The sequence below is a fragment of the Monopterus albus genome, unplaced genomic scaffold (assembly GCF_001952655.1).
Source record: "Monopterus albus unplaced genomic scaffold, M_albus_1.0 scaffold332.1, whole genome shotgun sequence".
Classification (NCBI taxonomy): domain Eukaryota; kingdom Metazoa; phylum Chordata; class Actinopteri; order Synbranchiformes; family Synbranchidae; genus Monopterus; species Monopterus albus.
This window is the reverse complement of record NW_018128212.1, coordinates 315066-338507: the sequence shown is the minus strand read 5'-3', so window position 1 is coordinate 338507 and position 23442 is coordinate 315066. Positions and strand designations below refer to the sequence as shown.

General features: G+C 40.4%; 1 protein-coding gene across 1 annotated transcript in view; it reads left to right on the top strand.

The window, feature by feature from the left end:
* Positions 1–23442, top strand: part of LOC109974401 (paired box protein Pax-6-like) — a 107307-nt gene that overhangs the window by 6475 nt on the left and 77390 nt on the right. Inside the window, exons 3-5 of the mRNA XM_020624580.1 lie at positions 12949–13079; positions 13801–14016; positions 16187–16349. Coding sequence (XP_020480236.1) covers positions 12949–13079; positions 13801–14016; positions 16187–16349 — 510 coding nt within the window. The remainder of the gene's footprint in view (positions 1–12948; positions 13080–13800; positions 14017–16186; positions 16350–23442) is intronic.

Genomic DNA, 23442 nt, shown 5'->3' with positions numbered 1-23442 from the left:
CTGAACCCAAATGGTGCTTTGTTATTGGGCATCTGTGCTAGTCATGGATTGGCCATAACCAGAGGCAATGCTAGACCCTTGTTACTGGGGCACCTGCCCCAGTAAAAATCACATGTTCAACTTTTAACAAGCTTCTACATTTGACAGTGGATTCATTAAGATCGAAAACAACAGGAAAACAAGAGAAATGCATTTCCTGTCGTAAATGCGTGTGGATGCTAATAAGCTGAAAGATTGTCTTGAAAATGCCTGAAATCAATTGCTGAAACAGCTGAAAGATGAGAAGAAATGGCTGAAGTTCTTTGTTGAAATAATTGAGAAGAAATAGGTGAAGTCCTTTGTTGAATAATCTGAAGGATGAGATGCAATAAAGTATGAATGACTGCCCTTGAAGAGCTGAACATTTTGATACCTAAATGGCTTTTCTACCTGAAAGTATGCTGAACTTATTAAGATGTGAAAATAGTCCAATAGGACCCCACAAAGGAGGTAAAACAAGTAGGTGTGCACATGTGAGAGAGAGGGGGGAGGGGGAGAGAGACAAAGTAAGGGATAGGGAGGAAGACAGAAAGAGGGGGAGGGGGAGAGAGACAGAGAGAGAGGGAGAGAGAGGAGTTATGTAGGGGCATGTCCCAGTTTTGCTGCATTTTATGAACCACCAGATGGCACTCCAAGACTGTCACTGACTCAGTACTTTCAGCTCCTATTGACTTGTATTGCAAAAAATAAAGCTGAATAGATTAAAAATTATAAATGTTATGACCAAGAAAAATACAAGCAGGGATATCCTTGAAGAGTTGAACAGATAGAGACCTCAATGGCCTGTATAGCTGAAAGTATGCTGGACTTATTAAGTGCCAAAAAAGGGTGGAAGATCCCAGAATAATAAATAACTAGAGAAATGCACTTCCTGTTGTAAATGCGTGTGGATGCTGTGTGCTGAAGGATTGCCCTGAAAATGCTGAACATTTTGACACCTGAAAGGCATATCTACGTGACAGTATGCTGAAGTAGATTTTTCCCAATCATTTCAAAGGGGCAAAATTTTCAAAATAAAGCAATGTTTTAAAAGTGTGATGTTTTCAAAAATTCTGAATAGAGGCATGAATGTCCTTGAGAGCTGAACATTTTGATACCTGAAATAGCTGAAGGTATGCTAAAGTAGAATTTTCCCATTCATTTGTATGGGGCAAGATTTTCAAAATAAAGCTAAATATTTTAAAAGTATGAAGTTTAGGAAAGTTCTGCATAGAAACATGAATGTCCTTGAGAGCTGAACATTTTGATACCTGAAATAGCTGAAGGTATGCTAAAGTAGAATTTTCCCATTCATTTGTATGGGGCAAGATTTTCAAAATAAAGCTAAATATTTCAAAGGTATGAAGCTTAGAAAAATTGTGAACAGAAGAATGAATGTCCATGAGGAGCTCAACATTTTGATACCTGAAATACCTGAAGGTATGCTGAAGTAGAATTTTCCCATTCATTTGAATGATGTAAAACTTTCAAAATAAAGCTAAATATTTCAAAAGTATGAAGTTTAGAAAAAATGTGAACAGAAGAATGAATGTCCATGAGGAGCTGAACATTTTGATAACTGAAATTATGCTGAAGTAGAATTTTTCCAATCATTTCAATGGGGCAAGATTTTCAGAATAAAGCTCAATATTTCAAAAGTAAGAAGTCTAGAACAATTCAGCATAGAAGTATGAATGTCCTTGAGGAGCTAAACATTTTGATAAAAAAGTATGCTGAAGTACAATTTTCCCATTCATTTGAAAGGGGCAAGACTTTCAAAATAAAGCAAAATATTTCAAAGGTATGAGATTTAGAAAAATTGATTAGTAGCACCAATGTTCTTGAAGAGCTGAACATTTTGATACCTGAAATAGCTGAAATTATGCTGAAGTAGAATTTTCCCATTCATTTGAATGGGGTAAAACTTTCAAAATAAAGCTAAATATTTCAAAAGAATGAAGTTTAGAAAAATTCTGAAGAGAAGCATCAATGTCCTTGAGGACCTGAACATTATGAGAGCTGAAAGTATGCTGAAGTAGAATTTCGCCATTCATTTGAGTGGGGCAAAATTGTCAGAATAAATGCTGAATATTTTCAAGGTCCATGAGGAGCTGAACATTTTGATAACTGAAATTATGCTGAAGTAGAATTTTTCCAATCATTTCAATGGGGCAAGATTTTCAGAATAAAGCTCAATATTTCAAAAGTAAGAAGTCTAGAACAATTCAGCATAGAAGTATGAATGTCCTTGAGGAGCTAAACATTTTGATAAAAAAGTATGCTGAAGTACAATTTTCCCATTCATTTGAAAGGGGCAAGACTTTCAAAATAAAGCAAAATATTTCAAAGGTATGAGATTTAGAAAAATTGATTAGTAGCACCATGTCCTTGAAGAGCTGAACATTTTGATAGCTGAAATTATGCTGAGGTTGAATTTTCCCATTTTCTGAAAGTATTTAGTCATCCCTGGTAGGTTAGTGGTTAAGCGCTCTCGCCACTGTGGCGCTGGTTCGAATCAGGGTTGCGTCAGGAAGGGCATCCAGCGTAAAACACGTGCCAAATGTCAACATGCAAGTCATCAGTGTGACGATTCGCTGTGGCGACCCCTAAATGGGAAAATACCTGAAACCACACTGACCCAGCTCACTGTGCTTGCTCCCACCTGTCAGTGGATTACAAGCTTTCTGACAGACAGGAAGCAGCAGGTGAGGCTGGGGAAAACCACATTCAACACCCGGACAATAAGCACAGGTGCCCCCCAGGGATGTGTACTCTCCCCTCTGCTGTTTTCACTCTACAACAATGACTGCATCGTGTGTATGAGAAAGAAAGAGTAGTCCTACACACTATGAAATACTAGACTGTGGCTATTGAAATGAGGCATAAAATGTAAATGGTAATTATGCAAAAACCATAAAAAAAATCAAAAAGCTGTTTACAGTATGAATAGCTGAAGAGTTGCTGAATAGTTATTAGTTGAAATAGTGGTTTTAGCTGAAGGTATGCTGAAGATATTAAGATGTGAAAGTTTTTTCCATTCATTTGAATGGGGCAAAATCTGCTGAAAAAAGCTAAATATGTAAAAAAGTATAAATGTTACAAACAATAAAAATACAGGAGGAATGTCCTTAAAGAGTTGAACATTTTGATAACTTCATGGCTTTTGTAGCTGAAAGTATGCTGAAGAAATTAAGTGCTGAAAAACGGACGGAAGAAATCAAAATAATAATAATAATAAAGAACAGGATAACAGTGTGGATGCTTTACAGCATCCACACTATAATTGATTTGTTCTATACCAGAATGTCAAAGCAAAATACAAGCTGAGGCAGAGTGGTTAGGATTTGTACACCACTGTGCACACATGTGCACATGTCATAGCTGGTGCACAGCAGCGTGCACAGCAGCGTGCACATCAGCGTGCACAGCAGCGATCCATGTTTTGTAAGGAAGGAATAGACTGCATGTGATGGGGACTGAGTTAAGTTTTTGAATAATACAGATGATCTTATTTTGACTCCTACATTACTGACTCCTGTAAATGAACGTAAGAAAATTTTTTAGCGGCTGAGACAGGGAAGAAGTTCAGAGAAATAAGGGTGAGAGAGGTGAGACCTGGCTATAGTCAATAAACAAGCTGGCAGAAGGAAAGTGTCCGGCTTGGAGACCTCAGAACCACATCTCTGCTATTTGCTGATGATGTGGTTTTCCTAGCTTCATCAGAACGTGACGTCCAGCACACAGTGGGGCAGTCTGCAGCTGAGTGTGAAGTGGCGGGGATGAAAGTTAACACATCCAAGTCTGAGGCTATGGTGCTCTGGTGATAAATGGTTGAGTTGGGAGTGAATTGCTGCCCCAAGTGAAGGAGTTTAAGTATCTTGGGGTCATGTCTTGAGACTGTGCTGGGAGATGCAGGAAACCTTCTTACAGTATGGATGTGCCATCTTAGAGTAAGCCTGTTTTGGCTGCAAGTACTGACTCATGCTACCAGTAGTGACGAGGACACAAGAAAAACACAAACCCTGAGAAGGATCAGCCAGGAAGGACAAGGAGAGAGCATTTGTCTGTGGTAAAAAACAGTTCACTTTTGGGGGGGTTGTCTTGCTTCTGTCCTTCTGTTGCACCTGTTGTCACTTTCATTCGTACTAAAGCAGGTGAAACACAATCTCTTGTGTTTCCTACATGGACAGATTGATGAACTGGTAAAAAAATAAATTTAAAAAATGTACCCCACCTTATTTGTGATCATCAGCTTTGGCTGAAGTTTAGTTTTGTCATTTCTGACAGTATTAATACCACCATTGTAGTAGCTGTAAAGGAACGCTGTGGAAAAACATCTGTTTTTTTTTTTTTTTTTACTTCTGTTTAAGGGGCTTTGTCAAGATGGTTTTGTCATGCTTTCACCAAATGTTTGTGAATAGAATATTATTACTGATAGAAATGTTGGCAAAAACTACAAATATAAGACCCAAGTTGTAATAAACTGAAATTATCCTTTGACTAAAACAGACTTATATTTTGAAATCAATCTCTTACTAAGATAATAATTAGAGAATTCTAATAATTCAAACTCCTCCCTCATATCTGTCAGTGTATCTTAAGCAGTCATCAAAGTTACAGTTTGGACGTCTAAATAACTAAATTATATGTAGTTAAGTGAAAATGCTGGAATGTATAAAATGTGGGTGAGACTGACACTGTGGGATAAGAGGTCACTACTCTCATCACAATACATTCCTATATCGATTCTCTTTGTCAGCAATCTGATGTTTGATGATACTTAAAAATACGCCACGATGCGATTTTGATTCGATTCAATTCAAGGGTTTGCAAATGATATCAAATTTCATTATCTGATTATTTCACACAATTATAATTTTATTAAATAAAATGTAACAGAAGTATAATTTGAAAAATATATTGAGCTCCTCTTTTTACTTTCAAGAGCTATTTAAATACAAATGAGGACCAATGACCTTCTTATTCAACATAAACGTTTTTGAGCTAGGACACATTTACATTGTCACACATGCAAAAACCCTGGAAAAAACACATTTCCTACATTACAGTAGGAGTTCTTTTAAAAACACAATATTCACTATTTAATATTATGTTGTGTGTGTCCTTTTTAATCTAAAATACTTCCATTACTTGTTTCTGATGGGAGAGTTTACTTTATTATATTTTTGGTTCTGTGTGCCTGTTGCTTAGCCAAATTATAAACAAACAGCTGGATGGTACAGACATTGTTGGGGACCAGATCTAGTAGAGATTAGATTTTGTCTGAAAAAGATCAAAGGTCATGGTAACAAAAAAGAAGAAAAGCAAAATCACAAAATAAACAAACAAAAATTCCTCCTTTAACAATAAAAAAACATCTCTGCCAAAAGTTATCAAAATCAAGATGGTTCCGGTTTTGAGCCCCGGCCGACCCGATGCCATTCTGTGCAGAGTCTGCATGTTCTCCCTGTGCCTGCGTGAGTTCTCTCCAGGTGCTCCGGCTTCCTCCCACAGTCCAAAGACATGCAGCTTAGGTTGACTGGTGACTCTAAATTGCCTGTAGGAGTGTATGTGTTTGTCTACATGTCAGCCCTGTGATAGACTGGTGACCTGTCCAGGGTGGACCCCGCCTCTCGGCCTGTGTCAGCTGGGACTGGCTTCAGCCCCCTATGACCCTGTTCAGGAATATGTGGTGTAGATAATGGATGGATGCATGACTAACAAATAGGCTGTTAGGCTAATTACATCACAACCTAACCAGCCTGCGCAGGTCACACTGGGTCAAGTCCACATTAAGTGTGACATTATGTTAGCCACAGAGTGAAAAGGCAAAAAAAAAAACTTTACTAAAGTATTTTCAAGTTACAGCAGGGTGAAGCTAGTCAGAAATCAGAAGCTCAACAGGCCAATTATAAAGGCTACAATTGTTAATGAGAAGGTTAGCACAAGCCACTCGCACTCAACACTTTTAACTCATACTTGCAAAGGTGTCTTTTTCTGTGGTGTTTTTGGTTGCTACAAACACACCACAAATAATGTTTTGCCTTTAATTTGCTCCCTTAATGTGGAAGCTGTATGCACACACACTGTTCACTGAAAAGATGCTTTCATTCCGGTACCTCCTCTCCCCACGTTGACATGCCGGGTCCATCACCAAGTGATATTCAGGGATGTCATATTTTACAAATTAAGCACTGGGTGCAGTCTATAGTGGACTCCATGAATGCTGACATTCTGTTTAGCATCATACTCTTTTCTGACACAGTCTGTATGTGTGTGTGTGTGTACAGTACGCATGTACAGTATTAGTGTGACTAATGGCACTAGAGTAAAAGAGATGGCCTGAGCACTATGGAGAAGCCGTACGGTGCTGAAGTTGGCTTCTGATTCAACTGTTAAGGGAGCCTTTACAGTACAGAGTGACATTTTATCTGTTTTTACACCTCTGAATGTAAAAGACATTCCTAAAAAACCCTTAACACTAAGTGACACCCATTTTCAAATTTGTGAAAACTTTATGAATAATCACAGGAAAGGACAAAAATACTGTTTCCCCAAACTAGACTATCTCAGACGAGAGTATAAAAACTAAACACATTTTAAGATTTGGAAAACCTTTTGAATTTCTGAAATCCATAGGCCAGAATTTCTGTTTCTCCACAATGACATAATGACACAATGACACAATGACATTTATCAGAAATGTACAGCCGGAAGGATACCTGCAGAAAAGTACAAGAAGAGAGAGAGAGGACAAACTAGGGGGTGAGAGGACACACAACATTAGTGAAGTAATGGTGGAATATACAGTCATGACTAATAATATGCAGCGTGTGTTTTTTTAAACTTACCGTTAAGTCCCACCGAGTAGAGAAATATCGCTCCCTTTCAAGTAGCTCCAAGGTCGGTAAATCCAACTGGTGGTCGCTGCATCTTCCCCCACACGACCACACACATTCATAGCGAAATTAATTCCAACAGGCAGCATAGCACCAACAATAGCATCATGGGTCATTAATCTGCTCATTAAACATGTCCCATTCACCAGACAGTATTTTAGGGAGATTGGATATTGGTCTACAATTAACTAGAACACCTGGGTCAAGAGTAGGCTTTAATTACTGCAACCTTAAAAGCCTGTGGAAGATAACCTGTTAAGAGAGAGAGGTTGATCAGAGCTAACATGGGCTTGTTGATTAGGGGAAAGATGTCTTTGAGCAGTCTGGTTAGGATGGGGTCTAAGAGACATGTTGATGATTTAGATGAAGCAATTGTTGAGGTCAACTCAGAGAGATCTATGGGAGAGAAGTAGTCAAAGTATAAATGACGTCTGACAGATGTATCTAAAGCCATTGTAGTAGATGGCACATCTGCGAGAGCTGTGGGAGTGGTCTGACCAATTTTTTCTCTAATAGTTGTGATTTTATTTGTAAAGAAGCTCATGAAGTCATTGCTGCTGAGATCTAAGGGAATGTTAAGCGCAACAGCACTGTGGCTCTTAGTCAGCCTGGCTACAGTGCTGAACAGAAACCTGGGGTTGTTCTTATTTTCCTCAATCAGTGATGAATAAAATGCGGTTCTGGCACTATGAAGGGCTTTTTTATATCTTATTAAACTATCTTTCCAGGCTATGAAAAACTCTTCTGACTCCTTTCCATTTTTCGTGATGCCTGCTTTAGGGAGCGGAGCTGCGAGCTGTACCACGGGGCTAGCCTCCTCCGTTTCACTGCCTTCTTTTTCAGAGGGGCAACAGTATCATGAGTCAAAGGTCACTGCCACACCTTCACCTCAGCCTGTGTTTCGAGAGATGTTACAGTTACTGTGACCAGGTGGGGTGGATTAATTTAGACTGACATGTTCTTCCTGCTGTAACCACATTTCAGTCAGATACAATAAATCAATGTGATGTTCACTTATCAAATATTTCAACAGATATTCAGACAAGAGAGATCTGATATTTAATAGTCCACATTTGATTGTCCTGTTATTTTGTTCTATAAAAGGAGTAGTCTTAATTTTAATTAAGTTCTTATGAATAACTCCATTTAGTTGATTTTTGAATTATATAATTTAGGTGGTCGGGGGGCGGGCAGACACAGTCTCTATGGGGTACTGGGAGTTTTGGGTGAGTAAACTATTACTCAGTGGTTGTCAAGGGCTAATACCAATGGTGGAGAGAACTGCTAACTACATATTAAGTGCTAACAGGTGGGAGCCAGACCTGCTGAGGTGAAGTCCATCCCTGGTGAACAGGTCAAGTCAACCCATGAATACAGTAAAATTGTCCACAAAACGCAGTCCTAGGGAGCAACAGTATCCTTTCAACCATGTGTGTAATTGTCTGATTTGGCTCAATTTCATGTCACCATAGCATGCAGCCACCATCAGACCAGAAATGATATAATGCTACAGTCCTTTGCAGATATGATCAAGGACAACGTTCTCCGAGTTTTTCAGACTGCTGATCAGCTGTCTTTTGCTGCAACATGCAGAATCACTGTAGAATCAGAACTTTGCCAACAAGGAAGCGCTGGGAAATTGGCATGCATGTCCTCTAAATGTGCCCCTGGTTTGCAGGTGGTTTGTGACTTTGATAAAGTGACATGACAGACCAAAGATGAGCCCACAACCAGACCAGAGGGGGGGTTACCTTGGCTGTTGGGAGAATCCTGAAGTCTGTGGGCCTAAGGAGCTGAGCCAGTTGTGGGTGGCTGTCTGTGGTGAGCAGGGAGACTTGAGGTAACTAGATTTTGGACTTGGCTGGAGTGTCCTAGCAGCTGTGCTTGGCTGTCCAGTGGCCTGGATGGCATTGAGTAGCTGGTTATTGAGCATCTCTAGGACTTCAAACCTATTTCCCAGCTGGATGGTGCCAGATATGAGAGACGGGGAGCGTGAGGCATTCGCTTCCACGAGCCCTTAACTATAGTCCAGGGCTCTGACACAGCAGCTATGGAGCAGTTCTTCAGTCTGGGCTTAGAACCCAATCTAGGCCAGGGATCATCCTCCTGGTTTGTGTCAGAGACCAGTGGCTCTGATGCTGTTGTAGCAGATAGGCCAGGACAGGGGTTGTCAATGTTGTCAGCAGAAGCACACAGGAGCTCTCGGCTGGCAAGGAGTCCAGGAAACGCTCATCCTCTTGGATTTGGTGGAGTGTTGAAATTCATTTTTCCAGTTCAGTCACCTTCTGTTCCACCTTTCTATTCAGTCACAACCTTGTCAGTCTGGTGGAGAAGAGAGTGGAGGCATTTTTGACTGGATAGAAGCAGTTGCTGCCTGTGATGGTGAGCAACACAGTTAAAAACTGATTGACGCATAGGTCCCAGTAGGACTCTAGTGACCCAAACTACCACGATTGGGGAAATAAGGCTATCAATTCAAAACTAAGATCACTTAAAAGGGACTTCAAAGGAGGTAGGATGACAAAAAGTAAAGATTCAAAACTCAACACAGCACAGCAGCTTCAGGATACACCATATGATTGCTTGACCATGAAAACCTAGGGCTGTCATTTGGAATGATGCTGATATCATTATTAGTTTGAAAGTTATTTAAGAAAAACAGCAGACATGACAAACATCCATGCAGTGGTTTAGGGGTAAAATGGAGGCTTCAGTGAGTGGATCACTGAAAAAGCGGTGATGATGTCACATTTCTGCAAGTTTGTGTTCTGCACATTCAACAACTGTTTAATAAACTACTCATAGCCTCCGTTAATGACCGATCGTTGCACGGTGGAGTGATACTTCATGTCCTGTGCTCCCCCTCTGCCCAGCTGTGAGTGTTCTCCTCTAGACTGACACAGAAAAATACATTGGAAAAGCAAAGTAGGATGGTCTACATCAACCTGTGAGGTTATGCCGGGTGATGAGAAGAAGCATGGGGTGTACCACTCGTTAGGTTCTGACAGCATCAACGCAGCTATAATGTGCAAATGGAACACTGGTGTCTCCTCACTGACAGACTACTGTGCTCTGAACCACATGTAGGTGCTAGTCAGACAACAAGGACTCACATTGCCGAACAAATACTAAATTGGCATTACTTAAACAGATCAAGTGGTTACTTCATTACCTGCAAAAATGTGATAACAGTACACGGTTAAAGTGAAAATTAATTGAAGTCAGGTCCAGTGTGAATGAGCTGATTTACAGTGAAAGCTGCAGAGTTGCTCCCAGGGGCCTGTCATGCCTTTGTGTGTGTGTGTGTGTGTGTGTGTGTGTGTGTGTGTGTGTGTGTGTGTGTGTGTGTGTGTGTGTGTGTGTCACAAAGGAACTACAGCCAAATTGACTCCATATGTCTGTTGATTAATTGTGTCAGCAGAGGAAAGCCTGGCTGTGGTCCTCTGAGAATGACACTGTGATTAACATTTCTATGGAAAACCAATCGACCCCAGAACACAAAGTGAACATGATGCGAAGCACAATGAGGGAGAGTTACGGGGTGAAATTATCCACAGTTACACCCAGAGTCCACAGTATCTTCTACTGAGGCCATGACTCTTCCTCTAATTTAATTAACCAGAAGAAAAGTTCAAAGCCATGACAGTGCGAGGTACATTAGAAGGTAAACCCTCTCAGATCCAGATTATCCATCTATTTTTTCAGCGCTGTTGGTCTGTTTCAAAACAGCAGTGGTGCCTGGAGAAAATATTTAGTAGAGGGGCCAGATGGGGCTAATGAAAATCCTAGGGTGGCACAATAAAAAGGCTATACAGCATACATTCAGTTTATGTAAAGATACTATGAGGTATTATAAAGTAAAATAAAATTGCATTCTGTTTGATTCCTCTGTTGATCTTGAGTGAATACCATATTATGATATGGTAATGAGATCAATCAAGGGGCCATTAATCATTAATTCTAAATGTAATGTATCATTAGCAATAAAACAATTGTTGGTTGCTTAAACATAAATATTAAATATTAGCTGATTAAAAATGTTTCATTTATGTCCAGCACATCATATTTCATGTTATTTTCTATTATGTTCCATGAGTTGAATTATAGCCTTGAACTGAAAAAACTAGATGAAATCTAGTCCAGTTGATTTCAATTTACTATGACCTGGATGACTGAGAATCTGCACAGACATATAGCCTTGAACTAAAATTGTATTTCAAATGTTAAGATTCTAGGTGGCCAAACATCTTCTAAGTGGTTTTAGGTGTATCAGTATTCTGTAGAATGAAATAATGAATTATGGATGAAAAATGTCTGATCTAAAGTTCTGATACAATTACAAAACAATGCATCCAGTTTCATACACAGTTCCTTTGTTATTATTTATTATTTTTAATTGTAATGAATATGATAATTTAATAACAACAATGAGTTTTATTTCAGTCATGCACAAATAAATAGCTAGCTAGCTATCTAGCTAGATAGATCCTGAGAATGCTCCCTTCAAAACTTATCTCATGTTCTATCTTAAATGTGTGTCAAATTTTTAAAGGCTTGCATTGCAAAGAATTAGAATGACGGGTTTGTAATTTTATGATGGATGGATGAATAAATTGATGTCTGTTTGAAACAGGATGAATATATTGTTACCCTTTTTAAAAATAAGATATTTAATGTTCAGTTCTCAGTGATTAGCATAAATGTATTGTTAAAATGTGAATTGTTGTTGTTGGTGTGTTTCGCACCATGTGTTAATATTATATGTGTAGTAGTTTATAGCTAAACCTGTTCCGAGGTCCAGCAGTCCCACTTTGCTACATCCTCTTGCTGTATGATTTATTAATGTCCTGTTGAGAGGTTTATAAATCTGCAATATGCTTTACCTCATGGAGCCATTAACAGACAATAGACAATTGATTCAGTGTAAATCCCTGCTTAACCTGCACAGTGTCACAGAACAGCCCTTGGCCTGCTGCTGAGAGAAACATCTCTGGGGACTCTGGAGATCAGCAGACAGAGCATCTTACACTGCTGCTGGTTGATAATTTCCTATTCATCTCACTCCCTATTAAAGCTTAAATGAAATAGATAGTTCTTCACTGCTCAGCTGTCAAATGTTTTGATGACAGAATTCTCTAAGGTGATCATTTAAATGCACTTATCTGGGATTTAAATGTCCTGGAGGTTTTGGCCCTAAGTTGGGTCTCTCAAGTCACTTCAGGCCTGTCAAGTGTGCTCATTCTAAACAAATCTGAAGAGTGTTAGAATGATTTAATTCATTCCCCAAACTGAGTATCAAACTTATCTTTATGGCTATATACTGAATCAAAAATAGTTTCACCTGTCATATAAATGAGTTGGTATAGCGTTTTAATGGAATCATAAGGAAATGACTGAAACACAGAAGACACACTTTATTGTTTTAGCTTTAACACATCATCTGTAATATGAAACGTAGTACACCTCATACTGTGTATCGTACAGTATTGAATAGTAGTTAATTTGCTGTCTGACTGTGGATCATACTGCTTCATCTCAGAGATAACCCATAAACCTCAGCAGATGCAAGGCTGAGAGGTCACTGTAAGAGGTCACGTTTGAAAACAGGTCAGTCCTTCACCAGGGGTGGGCCAGTGGCATCAAAGCATCAGTTTTGATAACCAGTAAATTAAATGTATTCACATTCACATGCATTCACATTCCACATCTAAAGAAGCCAGATTATAACATTAAGATGTTAAAATCTAGCAAGTACTAAAAATAGAGAAATACGTGTTTTTGAGCACAGAAAGGTTTAATATGCTTGTCTCTAACCTGGGTTTGTTGCTGTTCTCCCTGCTCATCACATACATGCACCTGATCAGTGTGGCTATCACCCTCATTGTAGTTAGACTTCTTTTTTCCTTATCAGTTAGTCTTTCTGCCTTAAACCAAATCATTTCCTAAAAAAGTAGAGTCAAATAGGAATTAGTAAACAAATTGCAGAAAATCTTTTTAAAATGTGTGTGTGTGTGTGTGTGTGTGTGTGTAGGTCACAGTGGTGTAAACCAGCTGGGAGGTGTGTTTGTGAATGGAAGACCCTTACCCGATTCCACCAGGCAGAAGATAGTGGAGCTGGCACACAGTGGAGCTCGACCCTGTGACATATCCAGAATACTACAGGTAAACTCATTGTGCTGAGAGGTTTAAGTGATAATTAAACTCAGTGGTAGTACATACTGTACCTACAGGTATGGTACGGAGAACTATATTAATATGCTCACACACAAACACACACAGGTGAAATGTTACAATGCACAACCCTACAAGACATAGAGAAGGGGATCTGGGTCAAGAAAATCAGTTATTTGCTCAAATATGACCTATTTTTATGTTTAACTTTCAAGCTCTGGTGGCCATGTGAATTCTGACTGTCATCTGTCAGGAACAAAGATAGAAGTGGTGTGATGTTGTTACAAAGCCACAGTGCTTGGATGACTGGACTGACCTTGACAGCAAAGGCCACTGTTCATTCTCTGGTTCCTACAGCTACCACAGGGCTGTTTTAAAAGAATTTTCCACTGGTTTAGCATAGAAATATTAGAACATTCTTAGACTTGTGATGGACAAAAGAAGTGTCAATATTTATATCATTCAAGTGACATCACTTGAGACAGTTTATCAGACCAGGCACATCTCTCCCATCTGGAGTCACAAAAGGCAGAGGACCACATGAGAAGGAGTGGTCTTCACTACCTGTTAAGAGACTTCAATGTGTAAAATTGGTGGAGTTCCCCTTTAACCATTACTGTGGTCATTCCCTATATCATTTAACAAACAGAACTGTTTTGAAAGTTGGGTCTCTGTCAGTAATGTGTGTAATGTGTGCTGTTTTTGGGTCCAGGTGTCTAATGGCTGTGTGAGTAAGATCTTGGGCCGATATTACGAGACAGGTTCTATTCGTCCTCGGGCTATAGGAGGGAGTAAACCCAGGGTGGCCACTCCAGAGGTGGTGGGAAAGATCGCTCAGTACAAGAGAGAGTGTCCATCCATTTTTGCTTGGGAGATCAGAGACCGACTACTGGCAGAAGGAGTCTGCACCAATGACAATATACCCAGTGTAAGACCCCTTGTTTTTCAATAAGTCATGTTAATTAAAGATTTGTGCAGGGCCAGCTAGTTAAAAGTCGAGACTCATTGGTAAGACCTTGATATTTTTATTACAGCACATTTGCAGGTAAGCTTGGTACTAAGAGTTTGCAGGAGTAGGAAGGTACTGGCACTAAAACACTTGAGTAGACAGATGCAAACTTAAGAAACCAGTGTGTACTAAGCAGCTAGGACAAGATACTTAGATTATTACTATGATTATTCTTCTACTTTCTCATTCTCATTCAAACATGTGATGCTTTTGTTAGATCTTTAAAGTTCAGTATGTGGAAAAGTGAGTCCACATACAGAGCTTTAATCAAGAGCACCATCTTTCAATTTGAGAGCTTCCCTGTCCTCACATACAAATGTACATGCTTGTATTCAAACCCTGTTGTTGCACTTAAAACAGTACCTGGTTGCACTGTAAACTCTGTGCTGACAAACCTTCTCCTCAACACACAGGCTGCTGCTGCTTGCTTGCAAAACTTCTGTTCTTGGATCTTATGCTCTCACATTTTTGTGAAATAACCATAAATAACATAAATTCCCCAGCCAATAGAATGCCACCTATAGTGTTGACTGTCTGTTTATGCTCTTAAATTTAGTTACATAATGAATTTTAGTATAATGAGTTAGTGTTTATAACATTGTTTACTCTTATACAGTTATTAAAAATATAAAACTGTTTGTTTTGTGTCGTCCTTGTGAACAAAATGAATAAGTCAGCTAAAGAGTCAGCAGGTATAAAAGATGTTTGTATAGTTCTTTTGAATTCTATTTTGTATTGTACTTTCAAGCAGATTTGGCGTGCCAAATGTTGAAAAAATGGCGCAGGTGAACAAAGAAGAAGTGGGAGCTAGTGCTTTACACAGTGTATGTATTATGAACTGCAGAGCAGCACGTTTTATAAAGTTTCATAAAAGTTCACATTTCGTCTCCTGTGTTTTCTGTGTTACTAATTAACAGAAGAGGAGTAACACCAGAACAGTAGGATAATTACCAAGAAGTAACACAGCCAAGAAGAAGCAGTGTTACAATAGTAACCGCCCACATGGTACACTCGGAAAGTAAAGCAAATGCATCCAAAACATATCGACGATCATTTCATTTGTTAACACCTGTCAGTTCTGTTGGCTGGGGACTTTCGACAGGGTTAATTCACAAAAATTCAAGCGCAAAAGTAGAAGATTCACAAGTACACAGCAGTAGCCTGTGTACAAGAAGGTTTAATTGCGACTGTGGGAATTTGTGCAAGGAGCACTAAATTTGAGTGTTGCCTTTCTTTTTACTTGTCACTTCAGACCTAAAACCATGATGATACTACTGTATGCCTGAAATCTCAATGTAGGCTAAACATAAAATAATAATACGACAGCAGAATATATTTACCTAGTAAATGTAATTTCAGGGACAGCACAGATACTCTCATTTAATGATTGATGGAAGAAAAAGGAAAGTACAACTGGACTAGCTGGGTAAATATTAACAGAATCATTGGAACAGTTGACAGTCAGAAGAAAATCAATCAAATCTGCCTTCAACATTATGGATTATGTTTGTAATCATTCTATACAATGTTGTCATTAAGTAGCCTACATTTTAAACAAAATCCATAAACACAGCAGACAAAATATGAGTCGAGGTTAAAAAGACACGTAAGTCATGTACTATAACTCATCCATTTGTGCGCAGTCATTCTATTAGTACATAGTAGATTTTATGGGTTGATACTGTAAAATAAAATGGATTATATCATATAAAAATGAAAAGGCAGAAAAACTAACAAGACAGGTGCGGATTCTATACAAAGCCTTTGACATTACCCAGTGATTTAAAATTAACAAACCTAATTAACTTTCTGTACTGTTTCTTTTAATAAATAAGTCTAGCCTGGTTAAAGGTTGATAGTGGGTGATAAATGCATTTGGTTTGGTTGTGGACAGGGTTTGCTTTCTTAGATTCTATCCACACCTGTCTTTCATATCCATGTAGCTGCTCTCATGTATTTTTTTAACCTTTATTTTACCAGGAAAACCTCACTAAGATGAAAAATTTCTTTTATAAGAGTGTCTTGGTCAGAACAAACAACATAAAACAAAACCATAACTGTTTAACCATAAAACTGTAATTATTACCAGGTTTCATCAATAAATCGAGTGCTCAGGAACCTAGCCAGCGAAAAGCAGCAAATGGGCACAGTGGGGGCTGAAGGGATGTTTGACAAATTCAAGGTGCTCAACGGACAAACCACGTGGGGAGGACGCTCAGGGTGGTACACTGGAACTACACTTACTACCACTGGTAAGACACTAACTCATACTACTACTTTACCAACATTACTACTTCAACTTTACTCCTACTGCAGTACTAGGACTGCCACTGCTGAGACATTCCAGGACCTTTTTTTTTTTAACTAGGTCAAGTGCAAACATTAGGGAACTTTCTACACATGCGGGTGTGACTGACAATATTTGTATTTTGGTGACAGTAGTGATATAGATAATGGATGGATGGTTGGGGCCTGCTGAGAGATGACACAGAACGATACCAAGAGCTGTAAAAATTAATTTTGTTCAGTTAACATAATCTGAGTTCTTATTATCCTGGGTTTTGTCAGTCTGGAGACCTATGGATTCTTTTAGTTTTGTTTTGAATCACTCTGTGAATAACATGTTAGCATGCTAAGCTAGTAGTTAGCTAAACTGCATTTATCGACTTGTGTTGGCTTATTTTACCACCATAGTAGTTGTTAACATTTCCTTTTTATTATAAAACCAATATGAGATATATATGCAAATGTAATAACTGTGCTTTAGTTGTAATGCTGTTTCTGTACGTAGCTCAAAGCACATTATGAGCAGCCACGCCACATTTTCTGCTTTACACGTTGTGTAGTAGCGAGGTGGTTTCTGACAAGTTAGTAGAGAAGCCATATTCAATTCAATTCAGTTTTATTTGTATAGCACCAACTCACAACAAAAATCATCTCAGGACATGTCATATAGCAAGGCCTAGACCTTACAGTATTATAGAGGAAAAACCCAACAAATCCCGTTTGAGCAAGCACTTCATGACAGTTTGCCGGAGTCTGTTCCTGTCCTGTTTGGTTGCTGAGCCAAACCAGACAGTGATGGAGGTGCAGAGAACAGACTCAATGATTCCTCTGTAGAACTGTATCAGCAGCTCCTGGAGCAGGTCGAATTTCCTGAGCTGGCACAGGAAGTACATCCTCTGCTGTGCCTTCTTGGTGATGGCCCTGATGTTGGACATCCACTTCAGGCCCTGGTAGATGGTGGAGCCCAGGAACATGACTGTTGATACAATGCTGCTAAGTATGGTGAGGAGGGTTTGTAGTCCAGTCTTTACTGTTTTGAACATGTTCAGCTCCAGGTTGTTGAGTCTGCACCACAGTGCCAATTGTTCACGTTCCTGTCTGTATGCCAATTCGTCAGTATCACGAATGAGACCAATGACTGCTGTGTCATCCGCAAACTTCAGGAGTCTAACAGAGGGGTCCCCTGAGGTGCATTCATTTGTGTCCTGTAGCTAGTGATGTTTTTCAGGCTTCTCCACACAGACAAAGGGTCACTGGCTGAAAACCGGGTTTTCAGCTTTACAGGGTAGCTCCTCTGTTCTACTCTGATCCCCCTTGTCAATATGTTCCTGGCCGGCCTGTACAGGATCCTGTCCCCACACCTGTAGGTCTCCTCTTTGACATGATGAAGCTGTCGGAGCTTGGCTGTCAACCAGCACTTCAAGTTCAAAGTTCAAAGTGTTTATTTGTCATATGCACAGTTAGGAAACGTGCTTCCCTGTACAATGAAATTCTTACTTTGCCGTCTACATGAATGCCACAAAAATACAAATGAAATATAAAGTAGATAAATAAGTAACACAAAATATAAGGCACTTTAAGCAGCAAATGCAGCAATATAATAAAAAATATATGAATATAACAGAAAATGTATGCTGCATGGGAGCAGCATGTGCAGCAGTCATTGTGCAATTATGCATGTAACACAAATAAGTAACAAAATCTAAGACACTTTAAGCAGCAACAAATGCAGCAATATATTAAAACATAACGAAGAGTGTATGCTGCAGGGGAGCAGCATGTGCAGCAGTCAACAGTCATTGTGCAATTATGCATGTGCAAACTGAGAATGTAAACAGTACATCACATATTTCCTGGTAATAAATGCCTCAGCTGTTTAGGAGTCTGATGGCTGAGGGAAAAAAAGAGTTTTTCAGTCTAGTGGTCCTACATTTCACACTTCTGAACCTCCGGCTAGAGGTTAGGGAGGTGAACAGTTCGTGCTGGGGGTGGGTGGGATCTTTGAGGATGGAGGCTGCAGTCTTCACCACTCTCTGCAGGCGCTTGCAGTCCATAGCAGTAGTGCTACCATACCAGACAGTGATGCAGCTGGTCAAGATGCTCGCAATGATGCAGCTGTAGAAGTTGCAAAGGATCCTAGGCGACATGCCAAACCTCCTCAGCCTCCTCAGGAAGTACAGCCGCCATTGGGTGAGGTCCTCACTGATGTAGATGCCCAGGAGTTTGAAGCTGCTCACCCTCTCCACTTCGAGCCCCCGGATGAGATCTCCTCTCCTTCCTCATGTCCACTATCATCTCCTTTGTCTTGTCCGTGTTGAGGCTGAGATTATTGTCCTTGCACCATGACACCAGACTGGCCACCTCCCTCCTGTAGGCTGCTTCGTCCCCGTCATTGATGCAACCTATCACTGCGGTGTTGTCCGCGAACTTTAGGATGATGTTGTCTTTGTGGGAGGTGACAGAGTCGTGGGTGAACAAGGTGTAGAGGATGGGCCTGAGGACACATCCCTGTGGGGTGCCAGTGTTTGTAACAGTGCTGGCTGAAAGCCTGCCAGTCAGAAAGTCCAGAAGCCGGTCACAGAGGGTGGGGTACAGACTTCGCCGGCACCACTCTCTCAAAACACTTCATAATAATTGGGGTGAGTGCCACTGGCCTGTAGTTGTTCATGCAGGTGACCGGGCTCTTGGGAAGGGGGACGATGGTTGTGGTCTTAAAGCAAAGGGGAATGATGCTCTGGCTGAGGGAGAGGTTGAAGATGGTGGTGAGAACATCAGCCAGCTCGCTGGCACATGCCCTGAGAGCCCTCCCAGGGATGTTGTCCGGTCCTGCCGGTTTGCAGGGGTTGATCTTCCTCAGGACTGTGCATACCTGGCCTGGTGAGACAGTTAGTGGAGGGGAGGCGGGGGGTTGGGTGGTGTGTATGTGCCTCCTCTCTGTGCTGTGACTGGAGGTCTTACTTGCTGCTATTGTATGTGCAGAAGGTGTTGGTGGGCCCACGCATGTCCTCACACAAGCTGATTTATAATATCACAGTGTCAGTGAGTTCATCCAGGTCTGTAGCTGCTGTTTCAAAAACACTCCAGTATGTACAATCAAAACAGACCTGCAGCTTTGACTTAGCCTTCTTGGTTCATCTCTTCACTGTTTTGACCACAGGCTTCACAGCTTTAAGTTTTTGCCTATAGATTGGGATGAGATGGACCATGCAGTGATTGGAGAGATCGAGGGCTGCACAGGGGACAAAGAGATAGACGTCCTTTACTACTGTGTAGCAGTGGTATAATGTGTTTTTGTCCCTAGTGGGACCACTGACATGCTGTCTGTATTAGGGCAGTTTGTGTGTGAGGTTTGCTTTGTTAAAATCTCCTACAGCGGAGTAGTGAGTCTGAGTGTTTCTGTTCCATGCTAGTTATCTGGTCTGCTAGGTACTACAGTGCAGGGTAAGTGGAAGCCTGGGGCACAATATAAACACTGGGCAAAATTAACGTGATTTCTCTAGGTCAGGGGAGCCCAATACATCGATCGTGATCGACCGGTCGATCGCAAAGGTAGTGTTGGTTGATCGCATGCCATTCAAAAATAAATTAGATGTATCCGGTGAAAAACACGTGCCAAATGTTAACATGCGAATGGTCAGTGTGACAATCCGCTGTGATGACCCCTAATGGGAAAAGCAGAAAGTGCCAATCATTCATATATAGCCTATCATCCATCCTCCCTATGGCATTTGCTACTTGATTGACATGCAGGGCAGCCAGTCTGAGATCTTGTCTATTCTGACATATGAGTCACCAAGCATGCACAGTCAACCACACGAGCTACTGCAAAACTCCAGTGAGCGAACTACCTTGTCAGCCTTCAAATTAATTTCTACTAAAGAAAGGGTATTAAATGAGTGGGGGAGCTGAATCAAGTAAGAAACTGAAAATGTACTGAAAATATTCCATATGGAATGGGAGGAGGACTTTTTTTTTGTGGCGTTATATTCGAAATGCGTTTGCTTGATCTACCAATCTACCATCACTATTCCGAAGAAGGGAAATGTGGAGTGGCACTTTCAGACCGTCCATAAAAACTACGACACTCATTCATACATGTATGCGTGTGTAGTATTTTTAGTGTAGGTTGATCATTTTGACTTGGTCATTTGAAAAGTAGCTCGCAAGGCAAAAAAGTGTGGGCACCCCTGCTCTAGGTGAATGTAGTGGTCTGCAGTTAAAGAATAGTGCTTCTAAGTCTGAGTTACAAGTTTGTGCTAACACTGTGACATATTTGCACCAATCTTTGTGTGTGTAGAAGGAGATTTCACCTCCCCTCTACTTTCTTTTTTTATTGCAACAATAACACAACATAGAAGATGAGACAACAGACATTAACAAAAGAGACAAAGGGCTTATTAAATTTTGTTTTTGTGTGTGAAAGTGTGTAGTGTGGGTGTGTCCAACTCTATGCAAACTGATACTCAGTCTATGTGGCGGGGGGTTAAATCAACAAAAGACCAGGAGTGTACTGGTGATGCCCCCGCCCTGAACCACCAGCACAAGGTGAGGCCAACCACCTGGGGAGCTCTGGAGCAGCTCAGCAAGGTGAGGTCATCCAGGGCAGCAGGACAACAGCATCCTTGTGTCATGGTTAAATTAAACCTTCCCTTTGTTTTACTGTTCATCATGGTTTATGTTAATAGTTGATTTGGACTGAAATGGTTCAGGGTCAGCCTCTGACTTCAAAAGGAGATACCTGAGCCAATGTGTGGTGTGTTCCCCTCCTAGACAGCTCCCAGACCCTGAGGAGTGAGGTTGTCTAACTTGTTGACTTTCCAGTTTGCTCCTTCATTTGATCAGCTCTGTTAATCTGGAAACCCAGGACCATACAAGCCTCATGTGGGGTCAAGTCATTTAGCCAGATCTAGACAAAAGCACAATGCTGCTGATCATGAGAAGTCAGGACTATTCCCATTAATGAGAAGCAGTTTGACCATTTAGTTGGCTAGAGAGTGGAAGTTCACCAGATGGATAGTGGGGAGTGGCATTCCATGGTCCCGCTATCGTATCTTGACTAGGGTGCTGGTTCACTTTCCCCTGCAGCACCTCTTGAGGATCGCTGCTGCTCCGCTGGCCAAAATGTCCAAACAACTTACCCCGTCCGTAAAAATGGGAGAAAAGGTGTTCAGAGTGAGCGGTCGGGTGTTTATGAGCTTGTCTCTGGTGATAGTAATTGAGATGGGTTGCAAGAGACCGTCAAAAAAGACAAAAACAGCAACAACATACTAAAGCACATCACGAAGGCGGCCCTACAAAGTGCCATGATGTTTATTTCTATATTGATCTAGCTATCTTTATTTGAGAGATTGATCAAATCCAATGAACCTTTTTGATATTAGTGTAGAAGGCGCATAATATACAAATTTCATTTATTATGAATGAAAGCTAAATTTAAAATAATTGGTCCAAATATAATGGACAGGCCTTTTGCACCCTATCAGCCTTAGATTAGTTCATCTTTTTACACAGAGAAACCGACTTTTGCTGCCTCTTTCTTCAACTCCTCCTCAGGTTTTTGCTGTCTCTCATTGACTGTCATCTGGTGTAAAAAGTACTTAAGTGCCATACTTGAGTAAATGTACTTAACACATTTCAGATGCAAACTTTGTACTCTTTACTGCATGTATTTGGGTTACTTTAGTTTAGTTACAGTATAATCATAGGGTTTTATTTATTCCCTGTGGGAAATTCAGTAACTACCCAACAGTAATTCAAATTATAAGCATTTAAGGTAGTTAACATTAGCTCCACCTTTACCAGCTGCAGTATTAAATGTGATGCACAGAATAGTGCATCAATCACTTATTTGCAATCCAATAACATGATATACATTAATGTGAAATGTACCATTCTGCATTTCTTTTGATATTTCAAGCATATTTTCATGCTAATATTTTTGTACTTTTACTTACATAACATTTGGAATGCAGTTCTTCTTCTACTGATATTTTGACACTGTGGTTGTCATGATTCTGTCCCACCTGTTTCTGTTCTCATGCTTTTAGATTGACATCGCTTCCTGTTTTTGTTTCACCACAGTTTCTGACTTTTTACTTTACTCAGCACTCATTGTTTTCACCTGCTCCTGATTGTTTGCACGTGTTTTCACCGCATTATAAGCAGCCTTCCTCCACCAGTAACCTGCCAGATTGTTCTAGGCTCCAGCTCTGACTCTCCAGCATTAATCCTTGCCTGACTCGCTAGTTTCTGACCACCATGTATTGCCTTCCCCTTCAAACTCAGACTGCTTCTTTGTGTATTGGCTTATCGGACTTCCCTTTTGGACAACACGTTTTGGATTCCTTGGATGTACAGTGGGTACGGAAAGTATTCAGACCCCTTTAAATTTTTTCACTCTTTGTTATATTGCAGCCATATACTAAAATCATTTAAGTTCATTTTTTTTCCTCATTAATGTACACACAGCACCCCATATTGACAGAAGAACACAGAATTTTTGACATTTTTGCAGATTTATTAAAAAGAAAAACTGAAATATCACATGGTCATAAGTATTCAGACCCTTTGCTGTGACACTCATATATTTAACTTAGGTGCTGTCCATTTCTTCTGATCATCCCTGAGATGGTTCTACACCTTCATTTGAGTCCAGCTGTGTTTGATTATACTGACTGGATGTGATTAGGAAAGCCACACACCTGCCCATATAAGACCCTACAGCTCACAGTGCATGTCAAAGCAAATGAGAATCATGAGGTCAAAGGAACTGCCTGAAGAGCTCAGAGACAGAATTGTGGCAAGGCACAGATCTGGCCAAGGTTGCTGCACTTAAGGTTCCTAAGAGCACAGTGGCCTCCATAATCCTTAAATGGAAGACGTCTGGGACGACCAGAACCCTTCCTAGAGCTGGCCGTCCGGCCAAACTGAGCTATCGGGGAAGAAGAGCCTTGGTGAGAGAGGTACAGAAGAACCCAAAGATGACTGTGGCTGAGCTCCAGAGATGCAGTCGGGAGATGGGAGAAAGTTGTAGAAAGTCAACCATCACTGCAGCCCCCC